The sequence below is a fragment of the Python bivittatus genome, unplaced genomic scaffold (assembly GCF_059951505.1).
Source record: "Python bivittatus isolate LINGU-HERP-01145 unplaced genomic scaffold, Pbiv_v1 ctg000700_np1212, whole genome shotgun sequence".
NCBI lineage: Eukaryota > Metazoa > Chordata > Lepidosauria > Squamata > Pythonidae > Python > Python bivittatus.
In genome coordinates this window covers 17,604,593-17,623,254 of record NW_028277098.1, presented here as the reverse complement: position 1 = coordinate 17,623,254, position 18,662 = coordinate 17,604,593, and the positions used below count along the sequence as shown (strand labels likewise).

Genomic DNA, 18,662 nt, shown 5'->3' with positions numbered 1-18,662 from the left:
TCAAAGCTATGGTTTTTCCAGTAGTAATGTATGGCTGTGAGAGCTGGACCGTAAAGAAGGCTGAGCGCTGAAGAATTGATGCCTTTGAACTGTGGTGCTGGAGAAGACCCTTGAGAGTCCCCTGGACTGCTAGGAGGTCAAACAGTCAGTCTTAAAGGAAATCAACCCTGATTGCTCATTGGAAGGATCGATAATGAAGCTCAAGCTCAGATACTTTGGTCACCTAATGCGAAGAGAGATCTCTTTGGAGAAGACCCTGATGCTGGGAAAGATTGAAGGCAAAAGGAGAAGAGGATGGCAGAGGATGAGATGGTTAGATAGCATCACTGAAGCAATGAGCATGAAACTGAGCAAACTCAGGGAGGCAGTGAAGGACAGGAAGGCCTGGCGCAATATGGTTCATGGGGTCACGAAGAGTCGGACACGACTTAATGACTAAACAACAACAACCTTGCCCCCCCATCATCTTGAATGTTTTTAGTATTTATGTACCGGGTTGGTTTGTTTAGATCATTTTTAATGGATTATTTATTTAACTATTTATGGGGGGATTTTTACTTGTTGATGAGGTTTCTGATTTTAATTGTGAGCCGCCCAAAGTTACCCAATGTGGGGAGATGGGCGGCATACAAATTTAATAATAAATAAATAAATAAATAATAGTGAAGACCAAATTACAATCCCATGTATTATTTGGGATTGAAATATTGATTTTACGCTATTATTTATTTTTAAGATTTCTATGTTGCTCCATTATAGACTAGAAATATAATACTTAGAAATTCTTGATCAACTAAATAGGGTTTCAAAGTAGAATCATGAGAATGATATTAGGTGTTTCTAGATGTACACCATCTATTATTTTGAGAATGGAAACTGAGCCTTGTTTATTGGTTATAGTAGCATATCAATAAATTTTGGACTAGTGCTTAAAACTCATGCCTGAATGTAGGTTATTTAAATTATGCTATATGGAACAACTAGCTTATATCTATCAAAGAAATAGCTCCTGGTCAGCACAGTTCTCCACCTCATTTCAAAAATTTGGTTTATCTAATTCATAGTTCTCTTAATATAAGAACAGATAAAGACAGAATTCAGAGGGAAAATTAGTAGTGTCCTTACAGTGATTTGGCCTCTTTGAATTAAAAAGGGCAGCTCCGTGGTATAATAGTTTAAAATAGAAACCAAGAACTGAGGCTTATCTTTCTATATTAAACACAGTTTCTGAAAAAGGTATACAATAACTAGAATTCAGCTGATGCCATCTGATGCATGGCAGGGGCAATATGCAACAATTATTCAACTATGATATCAGAAATAGCAATATCAGCAATGGTGAAATATTTCAATTCCACAATATAAAATTCCATTTCTGGAAGAAAAAGAGTAAAGCTGATCAATTTTATTGTGAGATAGAACTTATTAGATTTAGTACTATTTCTCATGGATTAAAAGATCAACGTTTCTTATTCCACGATCATGATGTTGAATAGGAACACACCATTTAGCTGAACCCAGATTGACAAATGAGACCCAGTTTGGTGTAGTGGTTAAGGCATCAGGCTAGAAATTGGGAGATTGAGTTCTAGTCCTGTCTTTGGCACGAAGCCAACTAGGTGAATTTGGGCTAGTCACTGTCTCTCAGCCCTAGGAAGAAGGCAGTGGCAAACCACTTCCAAAATCTTGCCAAGAAAACCGCAGACTTGTCCAGGCAGTTGCCAGGAGTCAACACTGACTTGAAGGTGTGCGCATGTGCACACACATATTGTCAAATAGAGGGATCAGGGCTTTTTCAACAGTGAAGTGTTCAGAACCTTTCTCCTTCTCCCCATCCATTTGAACTTGCTAATCCTATTTTAAGTTAAGTTAAAAGTATTTTAAATAATGCAAGTACTTTTATTTTGAGGAAAAGAAAATCTTGACCTGATGTTTTTATTTATGTTGTCTCTTTTTAAATCATATCAGTCCTTGTTCTTATGTTTTTAAATTTCTTTTTGTGTTTTTATTGTTCTACTATAAGCAATTCTTGAACCTTAGTTAAGCGATGCAGCACAGCTAAAATAGATTTATCTCCTTCATCTCTGTAGGCTAATCTCCAGGCCTTTCTCATCTCATCTGCTTGCCACCTGATCTCCTCCCTTTTCTACCTCCTATCCCCTTCTATTTCTTCCCTCTATTAGCAGTCAGGAGAAGCCAACATATCCAAATTAGGCAACCACTCCCTCTTTCCCATACACACTGGGATTTTGTCTACAGTCACAAGCATGTTAATGTGACTATTATTTTTCTAACCTATACTCTTAAGTACAAACAATTTACACTTGAAGCCCAAGTCAGCTGGGCCCATTTTATATCACTCTCTCAATAATCAATTTCTTCCCTTAATGGCTATTAACACCAGTCATTTATGGTGCCAAGCACAGCAAATCTACCTAACTAGACAATTATGTCTTCCTTCCAATATGCCACAATCAGGTTCTCCATTATTGTCTTATCTGGGCAGCTATGTTGTATTCCTCTTCAAAATCAAAGCATGTCCTGCTTAAGAGCGAGCAAAAGGTTAGACATGAGTCTCATCCTATGTTTCTTTCTGTAAGTTCTACAGGGCTGTCTTTTCAAGCTGAATGTGCATAGGCCTGCGTATTTCCAGGGGAGCAGGACTTTTCCAAATCTGATTCCATTCCTGGCCTTCGCATGTTTCAGGTTTTAAGCATGTACCACTCCCACAAATATTTCCATTATTTTCAAAGTCCTGGGAGGGGGGAGGGAGGGAAGGATGGAGGGAAGTGACAAAATGTGCATCAGCGCAAGTGCCACCTCTTTTATACTTATATGTAAGGTCACAACAAAAGTTCAAAAGGGCAGTTCTTTCATTGTGACTTGCAATACTTTTCATTATTTCGGCAACTTCATGGTTAGGAAGGGACATCTGTGTTTACTTTGCAGTTTGCTTGCTGTATTATTTGAAAATGAAGACTGTCCTATTAAAATTACTTAAAGCAAGCTAAAGTATTTAAGCGAATCAGTTTGGTGTAGTGGTTACAGCATCAGGCTAAAATCAGGAGACTATGAGTTCTAGTCCTGCCTTAAGCAAAAAATCAGCTAGGTCACTCTCTCAGCCCTAGAAAGAAGGCACTGGCAAACCATTTCTGAAATCTTGCCAAGAAAACTGCAGGGACTTGTCAAGGCGCTTGCCAGGAGACAACACTGACCCAAAGACACACAAAAAGTATTTATATGAGAATGAGTCGTGGCTCTTGTTCCTTTTTTGCTTGCCAATGAATTTTGTGCACCTTTATAAACTTAATGGAAGGTTGAATTCCATTCCTGCAAATTTATGTCATCACAAGGATATTACACCAATCAATTATATCCACAGCAGACAAAAACTTTTAGGATATCAGATTTTAGCACTAGTGGTAAGCCAAAAAGGAACAAGATTCAAAGTAGCTAATGCAAACGTTGAGAGGTTTTAGATTTTTTTATCCTGTCATTATTTTTATAAATAACTCAAGGCAGCAAACATACCTAACATTCCTTCCCCCTCCTATTTTCCCCAAGTACTTCAGTGAGTCACAAATGACAAGGCATACACTTGGATCTGGTTCCAGATTTCTTTACCATTCTAGTTTTCAATACTGTACCTGTATGCCTTTTTAAAAATAGGGCCTTTTTATATCATTTTTAAAAGCCTATCAGTTAAGTGGGTTTAAGACTTTGCTAAAAAGCTAAAATAAGTGCCTGAGTTTGCACATCACCTAAGCCTGCACTACTACTCAGTGTGCTGGATCTGTTTAACAGACACAACCATAAACTAACAGTCCGAGTTGAGTTTACGTAGCGCCCTAGGCTAACGTATGGGCAGCCTATTTACAATTCAACGCGTCCCGCAAGCAAAGCCACGGGTATACAGCGTTGTTCCCAATTAATCCAGTGGCATCCTAGACCTACATTAAATGCCAGGTCTTGCATATGTGGGCAGTTAGGTCCTCCCCCCTCTCCAACCCCAAGCCCTACAGAAGCCAAGCACGCTTCGGCCTCGCGCGCTCTTCGACTCCGCACCGAAGCTGCGCGCTCCTTTCTCCTCGGAAGGCTTTCCGAGCCGTCCTCGTAGGCGACGCAAAGGCTCAGCCCAACCGCCTCCTCTCCCTGCCACCGCTGCGATTGGCTATCTCAGTCCCGGAAGGAATTTTTTTGGTCATTTCCGCGGGAGCCGCCATCTTGTCGGCGGTTGGCGGAGCTCGGCTGCGTTCAACCTGGAAGGCTTCAGCCCGCCTTACTCGCGCGGCCTGGTCGCCCGCTCCCTCGGCGTCAGCGACCTGTTTTTCGCTGGTGCCGCTATGGCCAATAACTGCCCCCTCGTGGGCCCCGGCAACTGCCATCAGCCGCCGCAGCACCAGTCGCCACAGCAGCAGCACCAGGTGGTCCTGCAGCAGCAGCAGAATCCGCAGGCCGGCGCCGTTTTGTCGCCTCCGTTACCGCTCCAGAGCGCGGGCCCCAAGCCGGCCGCTTCGGGCAAGCAAGGCAACGCTCTGCCTCTGTGGGGGAACGAAAAGACCATGAACCTAAACCCCATGATCCTCACCAACATCCTCTCGTCCCCTTACTTCAAGGTGCAGCTTTACGAGCTGAAGACCTACCACGAGGTGGTCGACGAGATCTATTTCAAGGTGAGCGGGCGACGGGGAAGGAAATAGGCCACTGGAGAACAGGACGAAACTAGCGATCCTCGAAACAACCCTCTCTCCGAGGCCAAACGTTCGTCTGCGGCCTTCGAGTTGGGTGGCCTACCTTCCCACTTCCTCCTGAAAGAGGCTAGAAAAGGACTGTTCCTCCGCTCCTTCCTGCCTCCCTGTCTCGAAATCAACGGAGGAGGCCTTAAACCGGTGTGTTTGTACAAAAGGGGCAGCTAAACCTACAAGACGTAGATGTTAATCTCTCAACCTGATTCCAAACCCCAAATATGTTTATATTGGGGAGTGGGTGGGTCGGAACAAATTATCCCTGATTCTGTGTTGAAACCTACATCTGCTGAAACGTTCTCTGTATAGAAAATGAATGGAATGAAAAAAAGTGGTTAATACCATTTTCATTATGTGCTGCTTCCACAAGGTCTAAAACAGTGAGACTACTGAGGAATTTTATTTTATTGATTATGTTTTTTCTCCCAGAAACCCAGGATAGCACATATTAGAATCTAATTTTACAACAGTCATGAGAAGTAGTTACCTTGAGAAGTATGACTGAATCAAGCTGCATGATGAGTTTAATGGATGAATGAGTTCCTGGTCTAAAACTCTTAAAAGTCTACATAAGTTTACCTGATGTCCTATTATATCACTGTGGTTCACCAGCACACTGAGTAAACTGTAGTGCAGGCTTAGATAGTGTGCTAACTCAGGCACTTATTTTAGCTTTTTAGCAAAGTCTTAAATGTACTTGACTGATAGACTTTTTTTTTATGATATAAAAAGGTCCTATTTTTTAAAAGGCATACAGGTATTTATTAGCTGATGCTTGTTTCATTTCTGTAGCTGCTTTTCTGGAAAAAAAGTTCTACTGACCTTTGTGAGACTTGGTTTTATTTACATACGGATAGGATTACACCAGTAATTTTAAAATTAAGATTAGGTGCGAACATTCTGTGTTTTTTGGATATGTGTGAAATTGCTTTAATTTAACTCTGCCATTACTTCATTCATATTCTTTCCATTGATGCTCTTTTAGCATTTTTTCATATTTCATATTATGTAATTATAGTGGCTCGTGGGAGGCAGCATCTGACTTTAGCTGATCTTGAAAAGCAAAAAACAGACCTGATTAAAATTTAGATAAATGGTTACTAGGAAATATAAATAAGGCTAGACTAGAAATTAAAAAGACTAGAATCCCAGAAGAAGGAATACCAAACCACTTCTTCCCTTTGCCAAGAAAACTATATAGATGTATCCATAAAGTCACCAGAATTTGAACTAATCTTATTTTTTTAATGGGGGTGCTGCGATGGTTGTAAGTGCGAGGACTGGTTGTAAATCCTTTGTCAGCACTGTTATAACTTTGAACGGTCACTAAATGAATGGTTGTTAAGTGAGGACTACCTGTAGTAGATTTCAAACAATATTTACCTACACTCCTGATTAAAGTAAAACGTGTTTTCTATATTATATTTAATATAGAAAAACTTAATTTGCTCAAGTTCTATCTTTCAGTTGTGTTCACAGTTACTTATTCATATACAAATGCTAAATTAAGAAGTTTTAATCCTTGAGGGGGCATTCAAAGATTGAACTGCTAGGTTTTTTTCATAATCTAATCTGAAAAAAATATGATTAGCTACAGAAAGTATTTAACTGTATGCTGAACTGTGAGTCAGATGAGGTTTTTCAATTTCTATTTTCTGATTGCTTATCCATACCTTCAGAACATGAAGAAGTCAGAACTACTCTATTAGCATTTCATAGGAAGAATTGCTTCTTGGCATTTTTCTATCATGAATTTCCGTTCTTTTAACTGAATATCCTGAATATATGTCAGTACACTATGTATATCTCTTTAAGCTGCAGGCAACATTATATTGACTTGCAAGTTAATCTCTAGATCAGAGATCCTAGCTTCCATAGAATTATGTGGACATATTTGATAAATCTGGGTTTGTGGATGTGCTCGTGGCACTATTGGTCAGAATCAGTCAAAACTCATTTGTTCTGTTCTCACCAGGAAATGCTGCATGTGGCACATGTGCAACTAAGGTTAGTAACCTAGATGACACCTTCTCTATCTTACTGAAAAGCATTGTGTGAAAGCCTCAATGGATCAAAGCCGTGATGGGTGGCAGAGGTCAATATCTTTGACCCATCTGGTGACAACCACATCATGGTGATGATTGCAACTTGGGATGTTAAACAGTATGAATGAATGAATGAAATGAAAGAAAGAAAAGTAGATACAATGTTTGTGAATCTGAGAAAAAGGGAAGGTTTAATAAATTAAGGTGGTCTTGTAGGGTGGAGTTGAAGAATAAATACATGCATGGAAGTGGAGATGTAGTTTAATTATGAAATGAATGGGTAACATGTATGTCAGAAGGATGTATTGGTATCCAGATTGTGGGTGCACCATTGATAGTGATAATGGAAGAACCGTAGATGAGTTTCGGGGGGGAAATGCAACTTTCTGAATGAATGCAAACCAGGAAAACAATGTATGTTGTTAAGTGTCATGAATGAATACATGAAACTAGAACAAAAGTGGGTACAAAAAACTGGGCCATTTGAAAGCTGAAGAATGAATGAAAATGGTGATTGGAAAGTATCCGTATAGAAAAATATTTGGTTCAGATAAATGGTTTAAACCTAAGCTTGTTTATACAGATATATAACAAAAGAATGCATATAAATCTAAAAACAAGAATGATTTGATTGTTTATGATAAAAGATTGAGGGAATTAGTGAAGGGGACAAGTGTGATGAAAAATTCTGAATGTGGGATAGACCATTTTTGGGTAGTGTCAGGAGTGGGATCTTGAGGAAAATGGACATGGAAGAAAAGAGAAGTGAAAGAATAACCAGAGGAAGAAAAAGTACAAGTCCTGTATGACAAACTATTAGAAGATAGATTAGTCTTCCCACAGTGTAAGGAAACAATGTGGAAGCAATTTTGAACACAATGAAAACAATTGTGTTACAGGGTGCCACAGAAGTATGTGGAGTTATTTTAATAGAAAATATGAAAAAGGAGGCTTGGTAGAATGATGAAGTGAAAGATACTGTGGATAAGGAAAAAATGCATATAAGAATGCTGCAAAAATGAAGATGAGAGAAAGATACTCTATAATGCATATATATAGAAAAAAAGTTGTATTTTTGTTCTCTCTATATATAAAAGTAAATTTAAATAATTTGGTCAGCAATGAACATACCTAATACTCATGCCTCCTGTTTTCCCCACAGCAACAACCCTGTGACATTGGCTGGGCTAAGAAAGAGTGACTGGCCAAAAGTCACCCAGCCAGCTTTCAGAGGTGTAGAACTTAAAGTCTCCTGGTTTAAGTTGCAAATAATGGTCAGAAAGAAGGGACATTTAGATTAAAGGGGTTGAGTGTTTGAGTTGAGTGGCTTTATAAATTCAATTAATAAAATACAGAACAGTTTTTCTGCTGATAAAACATTGGAAGTGGTTAAGGAGGATTAAAGAGCTAAATGAATGGAATTAAAAATTATGAAATGATTTGGGCTGAAGCAAAAGTGATGGAGTGCTTGAAGGAGAGTTTTATAGATTTGTATTGGAATGACAATAGTATATCAAAGAATAGAATTGACACAAATACTGTGAATGTTAATGTCCAAGATGATGAAAAGGAGAATGTGAAAATGTTGAAAAATGGCAAGGCTTAGATGGCATAGCTGGAGAAGTGTTAAAATATGGATGTAGTTTGCTGATGGGTTGTCTGTATGATTTGTTTAATGTGTGCATGAAGGCTACACCTGTGCCTGACAGTTGAAAGACTTTCCCATATACAGTGGGAAGTGTAACAAAAATTAATGCAGAAACTACAGGGGGATTTTGTTTATTTGTTAAATGTGCTTGGGAAGGTGTCTGGCAGAATTATAATTGAAAGGATACAAGAGGTGATAACAAGCAACATTTCAGAATTGTGTATGCTGCTTTTCAGTAAGTCACTGAGAAATACATGAAGTCAAGTAACAAAGTATATTGTACATTTGTTGATTTAGAAATGCATATAATACATTGAATAAGCTTAATTATGAAATGTTCTGGACAAGTATGGAGTTGAGTGTTTGGTGTTAAATTTTGGTATATGAGGCATGTGTGAAAATAAATGGATTACTTAGCAAATGGTTCAACATTGAACAGAGGTGTGTGATATCCTTTGGTTGTTTAATGTGTTTATAATTAAATCTATGATAAATTCTTGTGATAGCAGAGGTGTGTTGGTTGGAGATGTGAATATAAGGGTAGTTTTATGTGCAGTGTTGTTGGGTGAAACTCTGAATGATTTGCAGTGAATGTCAGATTGGTAATATAATGCAACAAATAAGTAAATATAGATCTGAAAATTCATGCATCAGAAAGCAAACTACTTTGACAAGGAAAATGGAGTGAACAACTTCCACCATTTATGAATAAATGGAGGAAAACTAGAATAAGTAGATGAATTTATATACTTTGGTAGAATGTTTGCTAAAGATGGGGAAATTGATTGAGAAGTTTTAAGATATATTATCTGCTTGTAGAAAATAGCAGATAGTGTATGGTCTTTTGTGGGGAAGGTGGTTGTGTATCAGCTTTTTGAGAATTGGAGAATAATTTGGTCATTTTATTTAATGCCAAAGCAACGACAAATATGAAATCATTAGTAGAGAACTAGCTCCAAATTAATTAAATATGGATATTTGGATAATATGGAAGGAGAACAAACATTACCATCATCAAACATTTTAAGTTTTACTACTGTTTATCTTGGTTAATTTTTCTGCAATTAATTACTAAAATTTAATTTCAACAGTGGCACATATATGTTTGTTTTCTTTCAAATTTCAGGCTATGAACAGTGTTTCCTATTTTTGCAGTTTACAAGTCAATTCTTGATTTAGAATAAATTACTCAAAAGAAATTGTTACATGTGGTTTACATACTTCAGTGTGCTCCATATTCAGATATTTAATTGGAACTTATTTTATGGCCTTCTACACTCCGTGGAGGAAATTAAGGAGAGGTTTCTTAGAACTGCATGAACGTGCTCTGTTTTTTTTCTTTCATTTTCTCTTCTCCCCCATCCCTTGAATTATACAAACATCTCTTTGCTTGGGTCTGCTCCTATAAATCCTATCTTCAGTGAATTTCTTTTTCTTTGCACTTTTAGAAAGTGGTGTAATGATTTCTGTATGTTATATGTTGTATTCATATATACTGTCTGCAGAATAGGACTAAATAGGATTTAGTTCTCATTTCCATAGAATGCTATTAACAAGCACATTAACAGAATATTAGCTTGAAGCTGTGATTGCTACCGATATCTTTCATTTACTTTGTTTTTTAATCACTTAAAATGCTAAAACCTCTAACATTTTAAGAGTCTTCCAATCTCTAATCAATGTTTTACAATTATATTCACTTTATTTATGAAGATCTGATATGTTTGCTAAAACAAGGGACAGTGTAATTGATAATCACCATTGCATCATGTGGTAGTGAGTTGCATAAGATCATTTTAGGGTTTTAGTTCTTTTTTTATCACTTTTTCATGGAATTTATAGTAATTGGGGCATATCCAGATTTATTATAATTTGGAATCTTGAAATAACATGCTTCATCAGAAGATAAAATTCTAACTATATTGTATCAGAGAAAATCAAATGTAAATATAAAGTTATGGTGGATTTGATTAATTCATTGCTTGTTTACAGGTTACCCATGTTGAGCCTTGGGAGAAGGGAAGCAGAAAAACCGCAGGTCAAACAGGGATGTGCGGAGGGGTAAGTAGAAGTACGTGATTTCTGCATTTTTGGAAGGATTTTTTTTAATAGTTATTAATCATTTCAAAATAAACATACAAAAAATTTAGTTTGCAAGCTTTTATCAAGTTCATTTGTAGATCAGTCCGTTAAAAGCTTTGTTGATGATTCATGGGACATATTTTTATTTCAGAGTGAGATTTACCTTAAATTATATTTACTGTTGTAATGGAGATTAAAAGTATTAAAGATAATCTTTCCTTCTAATGATAAATGCTGTGCTAATATGCATTTTATGTTTAATCAAATGTTAGATTTTATTAAATTGTAGGTTCTCAGTTTTGCAAAGGAACACTTATAATGAAGCTTTAGTTAAAAGGTATTTGACTAATAAGTTAAAATTTAATTTTTAAAAACAGTTTAATATTTTACTATGTGAGACATTTTCATTTTAGAATACTACTGCCCAATTTAGCAAACACTATGCATACATAAAATATTTATCCCTTATTCTAAGTGGAACGCACATGCAGACAAGTTTTACATACAGGTTGTCAGTACATGCTTTTCAAATATGTGAAGGCAAAAGCATTCCAGTGTTGTGCTTCTTAAGAATGTCACCTTGTGGGAATCAGTAAGTAGGCCTTTTCTGTTGCAGTGTCTGCCCGAGATTTAATTGGCCCTGACCTTGCCAATGTTTCAAAAAGCCTTAAAGACCTGAATGTGCTCCCAGGCATGGGGGTGGGTGGTTAGTTAGGGCCATGGGATGTTTTTAGATTATTATGTTTTTACCTTGTCGGTCATTATAGGTTTTATATGTTAATTGTTTTTGTTTTTTATTTATATGGTCCTTTTAATCTGTTAACCGCCCAGAGTCACCATGGCAAGATGAGTGGCCATATAAACCTAAATAAAGAAATAAATTCCTCTTTTTTCCTTAAACAATGTAAGGCAAGTGCATTTCATTGGGTTTTAATGCGTTAAAATATTTATAAATAGTCCAAAGTATCATTTTCAAATAAAAGTTAAAATGTTAACATAAATTGCGTTACATTTAACATAATAAACTTGTTCAATTTTCTCTAATAAATTTGTTCAGTTATTTGGGCTGTTATAGGAATTTTTGAAATTCCCATGTCTATTAAACTAGGGATTCAAAAATAGTCTATTTTTTAAAAAATCTAGAAAATCTACATCAGTAACACATGCCCATATCGTCAGTTAAATGATTGGCAATACTGTAATGCTATTTCATCGAGAGAAGATGTGGCTTTTCAGTTTCAGGAACGCATTGCATTACATACAGCTGAATCTGTTGTTCCTTTTCCTAAAATTTTGAGCAGAGAAAATAATTTATTACTGATAAACACTCTCCTATTTTGTTTCTGTGTTAAATGAATTATTTTTTTTCCTCTTCTCATTTCTAAAGGTGCGAGGAGTTGGAACTGGAGGTATAGTGTCTACAGCCTTTTGCCTCTTGTACAAGTTATTTACACTGAAGCTTACCCGTAAGCAAGTGATGGGACTAATAACTCATACAGACTCCCCATATATTAGGGCTCTTGGATTCATGTATATTAGGTAAGTAGTGATGTATTTAATTACGAATTAAGTTTTATCCACAGAAGAAATTGTTAAATTTAAACAATCTCTTTGTACTTCAAGGTACACACAACCTCCAAAAGATTTATGGGACTGGTTTGAATCCTTTCTCGATGATGAGGAGGTATGTCAACAAGGGTAATAATTTGTTTTCTTTTTTCTTTTCTTTCTGATATTTTAAATTAAATAACTTTATATTTTATGAAATGCAATAATAATCTCTAACTGCAAATATAAGCAGTAAAAACTTTCTCATCCTTAATGATGTGCAAACTTGGATTAGCTTTCTAATTTTATTAGAAATTAATCATTTCCCAAAACCCAGTAGAAAGGTTTTTGGGGAAAAAGCAGCATGTTGTTAGATTGGAGAAATGAATGGCCACTGTTTTTAAGTAAATAATACAATGAGGTAGTAACAATCCAACAATAAGCAGATTGTTCTCTTCTGTTTTACCCATAGAGAGAGCAAAATGTTTTAACGTTCAGAATTGTCCGCTGAACTTTCAATTTTTTAAAAAAAACAATTTTCTACAGTAATTAGGAGCTCCACAGATACTTGCTTAAAAGTTAATTTCCTCTAGTCCCCATGCACTAATTTATCTGAATTCTTTTTTTCCCCTCAAACACTGATCTGTTTTCTTTGGCTTTTGTCATGAACATATTTTCAGCTACAGTAGCTATATCAGAAATGGTGTTTTTATGAGATCAGGTTATGCAGTCTCTTAAAGTGAGATTAAGTTAGATGGATTTTGCATACCTATGGTTTTTGCTTCATTCATACACATGCACACACACCCCACTGGCACATTTATTTATTTATTATCACATTCTCAGTTCCTATCCATAACTAATTCATGACAATCTCTTGCACAACTAACTAAAATTGCAGGGTTACAGAGGAATCACTTTCATTTTTTTCCAGTTTGCCAGTGTTGAAGATGTGAAAGCATCTATACATATCTGCCTAAATATAAATGCTTTTATGAATTCATTGATACTCTATCTATACTTTTCAGGAACTACATTTAAGCTAACGTGTTGTTTTCTTCTTTAGATCTCTTTGCAACGATTTTGTTTGGAAAAACTGTATTTCTGAACACTTAAATGTGTGTGAGTGCAAGCAGTTTTACATACAGATTTTCTGTTCCTGTTTTAGATAACAAATCTCACTTTCCTTGTGTGCTTGCACTATAGGTTTGGGCCTGACAATAGCTGACTAACATGTCCTGAGCTGTGAGAGGGCATAGCAAGAAGGCCTTCATGCGGTAATGACCCTTTTCCAAGACAATGGTCATCATGGATTATGCGTTTCCAATTATTTGTTACTTTATTTATTTGTTGCATAACTCTAAATTAGAAAACTCACTGCTTCATGGCAGTTGGTTTGCTATTGCTTCCTATTTAGGTAGAGTCCATTTTGTACTACAGCCTTTTCTGATCATTTTAGATAGGAATGGTCATCCTAAGTATGGATAAACAGTAGTTTTGATTTGTGGCAACAGACTTCAAAAAAATCAGATAATTTAGAACAAATTACTTTTCCTTTATGGAATAATAATATATGATAATAGAATACAACTCAGATATGCTAATATTTCATCCTGATTTACTAAAACATGGATCGTTTACTGCCTGGCTGCAGGAATAGTCTATACCTGCATGCATAGGTATTAAATCAAACTTCCAGCCAGTAAAATAGCAAAATGCAAAGGTACAAGAGATGAAGTTCAGAGACAGCTTAATTATCAGCAAAAACAGCTAAGCCATCATATTTGAAATATGGCAATCAGTATAAGTAGCATTTGTTTCTAGATAAATTTTAGATGATTTCTCACAATCAGAATGTGCGTTTTGTTTTGTGCTTGCTTTTTGAAGGACCTTGATGTGAAAGCAGGCGGTGGCTGCATGATGACCATTGGAGAAATGCTGCGCTCTTTTCTTACTAAGCTTGAATGGTTTTCTACATTATTTCCGAGGATTCCTGTACCAGTGCAAAAGAACATTGATCAACAAATTAAAGCCAGACCTAGAAAAATCAAGAAGGATGGCAAAGAGGGAGTAGAAGAAGTAGACAGACATGCAGAGCGTAGACGTTCAAGGTTATACTTTATAAAATATTTAATCATTCTCCTTCAATAATTTGGTATAATCAGTGCATTAACTTTTTGCCATTATGTTCAAGACAAATAATAGTACAGTGGAACCTCAGGTTACAAACGCTTCTGTTAACGAACTTTTCGGGTTATGACCAGCTCCGGCCGCAAAATTTTGCTTCGGTTTGCGGACTCCACCTCAGGGTACGAACAGGATACGCAACCATTTTTCCGCCCCTGACACATGGTCCGCGGCCATTTTTCCGCCCCTGACACGTGGTCCATGGCCATTTTTCCGCCCCTGACACGTGGTCCGTGGCCATTTTTCCGCCCCTGACACGTAGTCCGCGGCCATTTTACGCCCCTGACACGTGGTCCGCGGCCATTTTACGCCCCTGACACGTGGTCGTAGGGAGGGGGACTCTCCCTCCAAGCAATAGCCACCTCCCTGTCCTCCACGCCAGAAAGGATTAACGGTAATTACATTGAACCTTATGGGGAAATTTGCTTCGGGTTGCGACCAATTCGGGCTGCGACCAGAGTCACGGAACGAATTAAGTTCGTAACCTGAGGTGCCACTATATATCGTTTTGAAATATCAAACTCCTTCATATTATTTCAATTACTCAGCTTCTCTGCAAGATTGGTACGTATTCCTATATGATAGATAATTGCAATAAGTGATCTTAGCTATTAGGTGTTCATGGTTGAAATGAAATTTAATCTGAATACTTGCCAGTATACAAGTAGTCTCAATGACCATTCGTTCAGCGACCATTTGAAGTTAGGATGGTGCTGAACAAATAGTAGTAATGGCCGGTCCTCAAAGTTATGGCTGTTACAGTGCCCCATGGTCATGTGATTTGGGTGCTTAGCAGCCTGCCCACATTTATGACCACAGCGTGCACTTTAATTCCCTCCCCGCCTATCTCCCCATCTCTGCCCTTTTGGCCACCCTTCACTCCACCACCTACCCCTGCAACCCCCAGCTGACCTTCGCTGTTTTCTTCCTCCCTCTGCTGACTAGGCATGCCCTTTGACTGGCCGAAGCAGCTGCTGGCCCTTCCATATATTTATTATATGAAATTAAATTGCTTGCATTCACTAGTAGCTTGGTGCCCCTTGCATAATCTGATGAGATGACAATGTCCTACAAGGTTACTTAGGATTTGTGTGACCACGTGGACATATTATGGACAAGGTCCTCTGTAGCTGGCATGCCATCATTTGTGGGAGGAGCTCCTGCCTTTCCTGGCTTATTTGACCTGCCGTGACTTGGGGCTAGATTAGGGAGGTAATGGGGGGAGGTAGTGCCTGCTGCCTTGAAGGAGGTGGTAATCTGCTAAGAACAAGCCTTCCTAGGATCTAGGAATATTGGACAACTTCCTGATCTCCAACCTTCTTATTTAGGGAAAGTTTTGGAGAAAGGGGTTGGAACTCAGTTACAGAATATCTGAGAAGAAATAGTTCATCTGGATCCTTACCAATCTGGACAAAAACTGCACTCATTGCTGTTATAAATGATTATAATGGGACCTGGATGGGGAATTGCAGCCCTTTGATCTTAATAAACCTCTCATTAATAAACCTCTCGCCCAGAGTCATTCACGAGATAAGTGGTGGCAAATCTGATAGATTGACAGACAGACAGATACGCAGAGAACATCTTGCCCAGTTTTTATAGGTTATCAGGGACTGGATGCGTCAAAACAGGCTCAAATTGAATCTGCAACTATTTGTTCAAAAAGATGATTAGAAGCTCTGACTTAAGCTTTGGATGGGGTTGCACTGATGAAGGAGCATGTCTGTGAACTGTGGATTCTCTTGGACCTGTGGCTCCTGCTAGAATAGGTAGAGACATTCTTTGAGCTGGATGGCCTGGCTATGATTACTCATGTCCTCATCACCTCGTTTTGGACTATTGCAACATGCTTCAAGCTGTTCACTATTCAGAAATTTAAACTGACATTGAATGTGACAGCAAACATGCTCACAGGTGAAATCCAATTCAGCAGGGTAGCACCTCAGGTTCAGTTCAAAATGCTGGTTGTTACTATAAAGCTTTTCATAGCTTGGATCCTGGCTATCTTTGGGATCATATGATTTGGATAGAATCTGTTCATCCCACATGTTCAAGTCATGAAAGCATGTGGTATATCCCCACTATTTATGAAGATGAGGGGATGGGGACCAGGAACAGTTTTGTGATTTTATGGTTCTTTTACTTATGTACAGTGTCCAGAGTCTTCCGTAAATTAAATAAATAACCACCCAGACTTGTCGGGAGTCGGGTGATATACTAATACTACTACTAATAATGATAATAAATATTAAATTAATATTAAATTATCCTAAATATACACTTTTGTTTTATTGCATCATATGAAAAATCCATGTAATTCATTATTTTTCACAAGCATCCTAACCAGAAGATGAAAGGACTGCACTCTACCTCTCTGCATTTTCTTATATATTACATCAGCTATAATAAAATTAATAATGCAGAAACCTGATTTTTAAATGATTCTGTAAAGTTGACAACGCAACAGATGAAAAAGATCAAATGTTCTGTAGTTTTGTTGTGAAAAACCTCTATTTCTGAAGCATTTTGTCATTTTAATATAGGTCTCCAAGAAGGTCCTTGAGTCCCAGGAGGTCACCTAGAAGATCAAGAAGCAGAAGTCATCATCGGGAAGGCCGTGGATCATCCAGTTTTGATAGAGAATTGGAAAGGGAAAGGGAGCGACAAAGATTAGAGCGTGAAGCTAAGGAGAGAGAGAGGGAGAGGCGACGGTCACGAAGTTCTGATCGAGCATTGGAACGTAGGCGAAGCCGGGAAAGGCACAGAAGTCGAAGCCGTGATCGAAAAGGAGACAGGAGGGAGAGGGAGAAAGAAAATGAAAGAAATAAAAGAAAGGAGCGTGACCATGACAAAGAGAGAGGTGTTGAAAGAGAACGAGATCGCTCTAGGGAGAGAGATCATTCTAGAGAAAAATCAAAAGACAGAAAAAGTAAAAGTGAAGTAGATGAAAGGAGGCACAAAGATGAAAAAGATGAAAGGAAGCATAAAGATGAAAAAAGAGATGCCAAAAAAGAGAGGAAGCATAGCAGGAGTCGAAGTAGGGATCGGAAGCATAGGAGTAGAAGTATAAGTAGGAATGCTAGCAAGCATAGTAGAAGCAGGAGTAAAGACAAGTCAAGTAAACACAAAAGTGGAAGTAAAGAGAAATCAAATAAGCAGAGCAGAAGCAGAAGCAGAGGAAGAACTGATAGCAGTGAAAAGTCTCGAAAACGAGACCTTAGTCCTAGTAAAGAAAGATCACGAAAACGTAGTAAAAGCAAAGAACGTTCCCACAAACATGACCACAGTGATAAGGACCACTCAGATAAACATGATCATCAGAGGAGCCAAAGTACAGAACAAGAGAATCAAGAAAAACAATCTAAAAACAAAGATGAGACTGTATAAATATTCAGAAGTGGATCACATTGAATCCTATAAATGTTTTGAAATCTTGCTTATTTTTTCTTAAAATTGAGATTGTGCAGTAGTTGATGAGCACTCTTCTTCAACCTCCCTCTAGGCTACAGATTGTCATTTCCTATTTTGAGTAGGGAAGTGCCTTTGTAATCCCATTAAAAGCGTTGACTATTCCAGCCCATTTGTTTAGTTAATTTCATGATGCAAATCTGTTTGTGCATTTTTTAAAAAAATGTTCAACTGTTTCTGAAACATACAATCTGTACATATGTACTGAAACTGTTCTAATTCCTTTGGCATGGTTGCCATGTTGGTTAAATTTGTATACGGCAATAAAACTGCCACTAATTCTACTTTGTTTTATAGATGTGGAATTATGGTTTCTATCTTTGCATTAGCATGGCTGTGCTTTGCATAATAGTATGGCAGAAGCTTTTAAGGATGGGTCTTGAACATGTATTATATCTAAAATATTTATGTGCATTCAACATCCATGAAGGTTGCAGTTCTACAACTGTTGTCTTGGGAAAGCATTTAAAACACATTTTAATTGTGAAACTCAAGAATGTGTTATAGATTAGACTTTTCAAAGGAGGTAGCAATTTAAGGCAGGGATATAGATTTGGCTGAGATTTATGTAGTAGTCAATGCTACCTCACAGGGACATTTAAGATTGATATACCTATGTACCATATCTACATATACTTTCTGGCTAGTGTTTATTGTTCATGTAAAGATTTTTTCAATACAAATTATTTTAGGTTTTTCATTTGTCATGTTATGCCCTTGCCCTGTTATTCATGAGACAACACCTAAGGCTAACAAAGGTGAAAGAGACTGTATTGGGGGAGGCAGGATGGCAAAATAAGGTCAAATAGCAAACTTAAGTTTCAGACTGTCAGATCATTTTTTTTATAAATGAGACATTTAAAATAAAGCATCTTCATAGTGTTCCTTTCTTAATGCATAATGTTTTTTTTAATCAAAGATTTGTGATCATTGCTTGAG

General features: G+C 37.3%; 1 protein-coding gene across 1 annotated transcript; it reads left to right on the top strand.

Annotated features, from left to right (window-relative positions):
- The first annotated feature begins 4,199 nt into the window (after positions 1-4,199).
- Positions 4,200-18,605, top strand: PRPF38B (pre-mRNA processing factor 38B). The gene is made up of 6 exons (XM_007431543.4): positions 4,200-4,673; positions 10,431-10,499; positions 11,908-12,059; positions 12,144-12,204; positions 13,956-14,179; positions 16,799-18,605. Exons 1-6 carry the CDS (start codon positions 4,344-4,346, stop codon positions 17,640-17,642), a joined length of 1,680 nt encoding a protein of 559 aa, XP_007431605.1. The 5' UTR covers positions 4,200-4,343; the 3' UTR covers positions 17,643-18,605.
- The last annotated feature ends 57 nt before the right edge of the window (positions 18,606-18,662 follow it).

Excerpts from the sequence above, each read along its gene's own strand:
- PRPF38B (XM_007431543.4), top strand. The coding sequence starts at position 4,344 with ATGGCCAATAACTGCCCCCTCGTGGGCCCCGGCAACTGCCATCAGCCG. Across the intron at positions 4,674-10,430 it reads TCGACGAGATCTATTTCAAG|GTTACCCATGTTGAGCCTTG; the intron begins GTGAGCGGGCGA and ends GCTTGTTTACAG. Across the intron at positions 14,180-16,798 it reads GCAGAGCGTAGACGTTCAAG|GTCTCCAAGAAGGTCCTTGA; the intron begins GTTATACTTTAT and ends ATTTTAATATAG.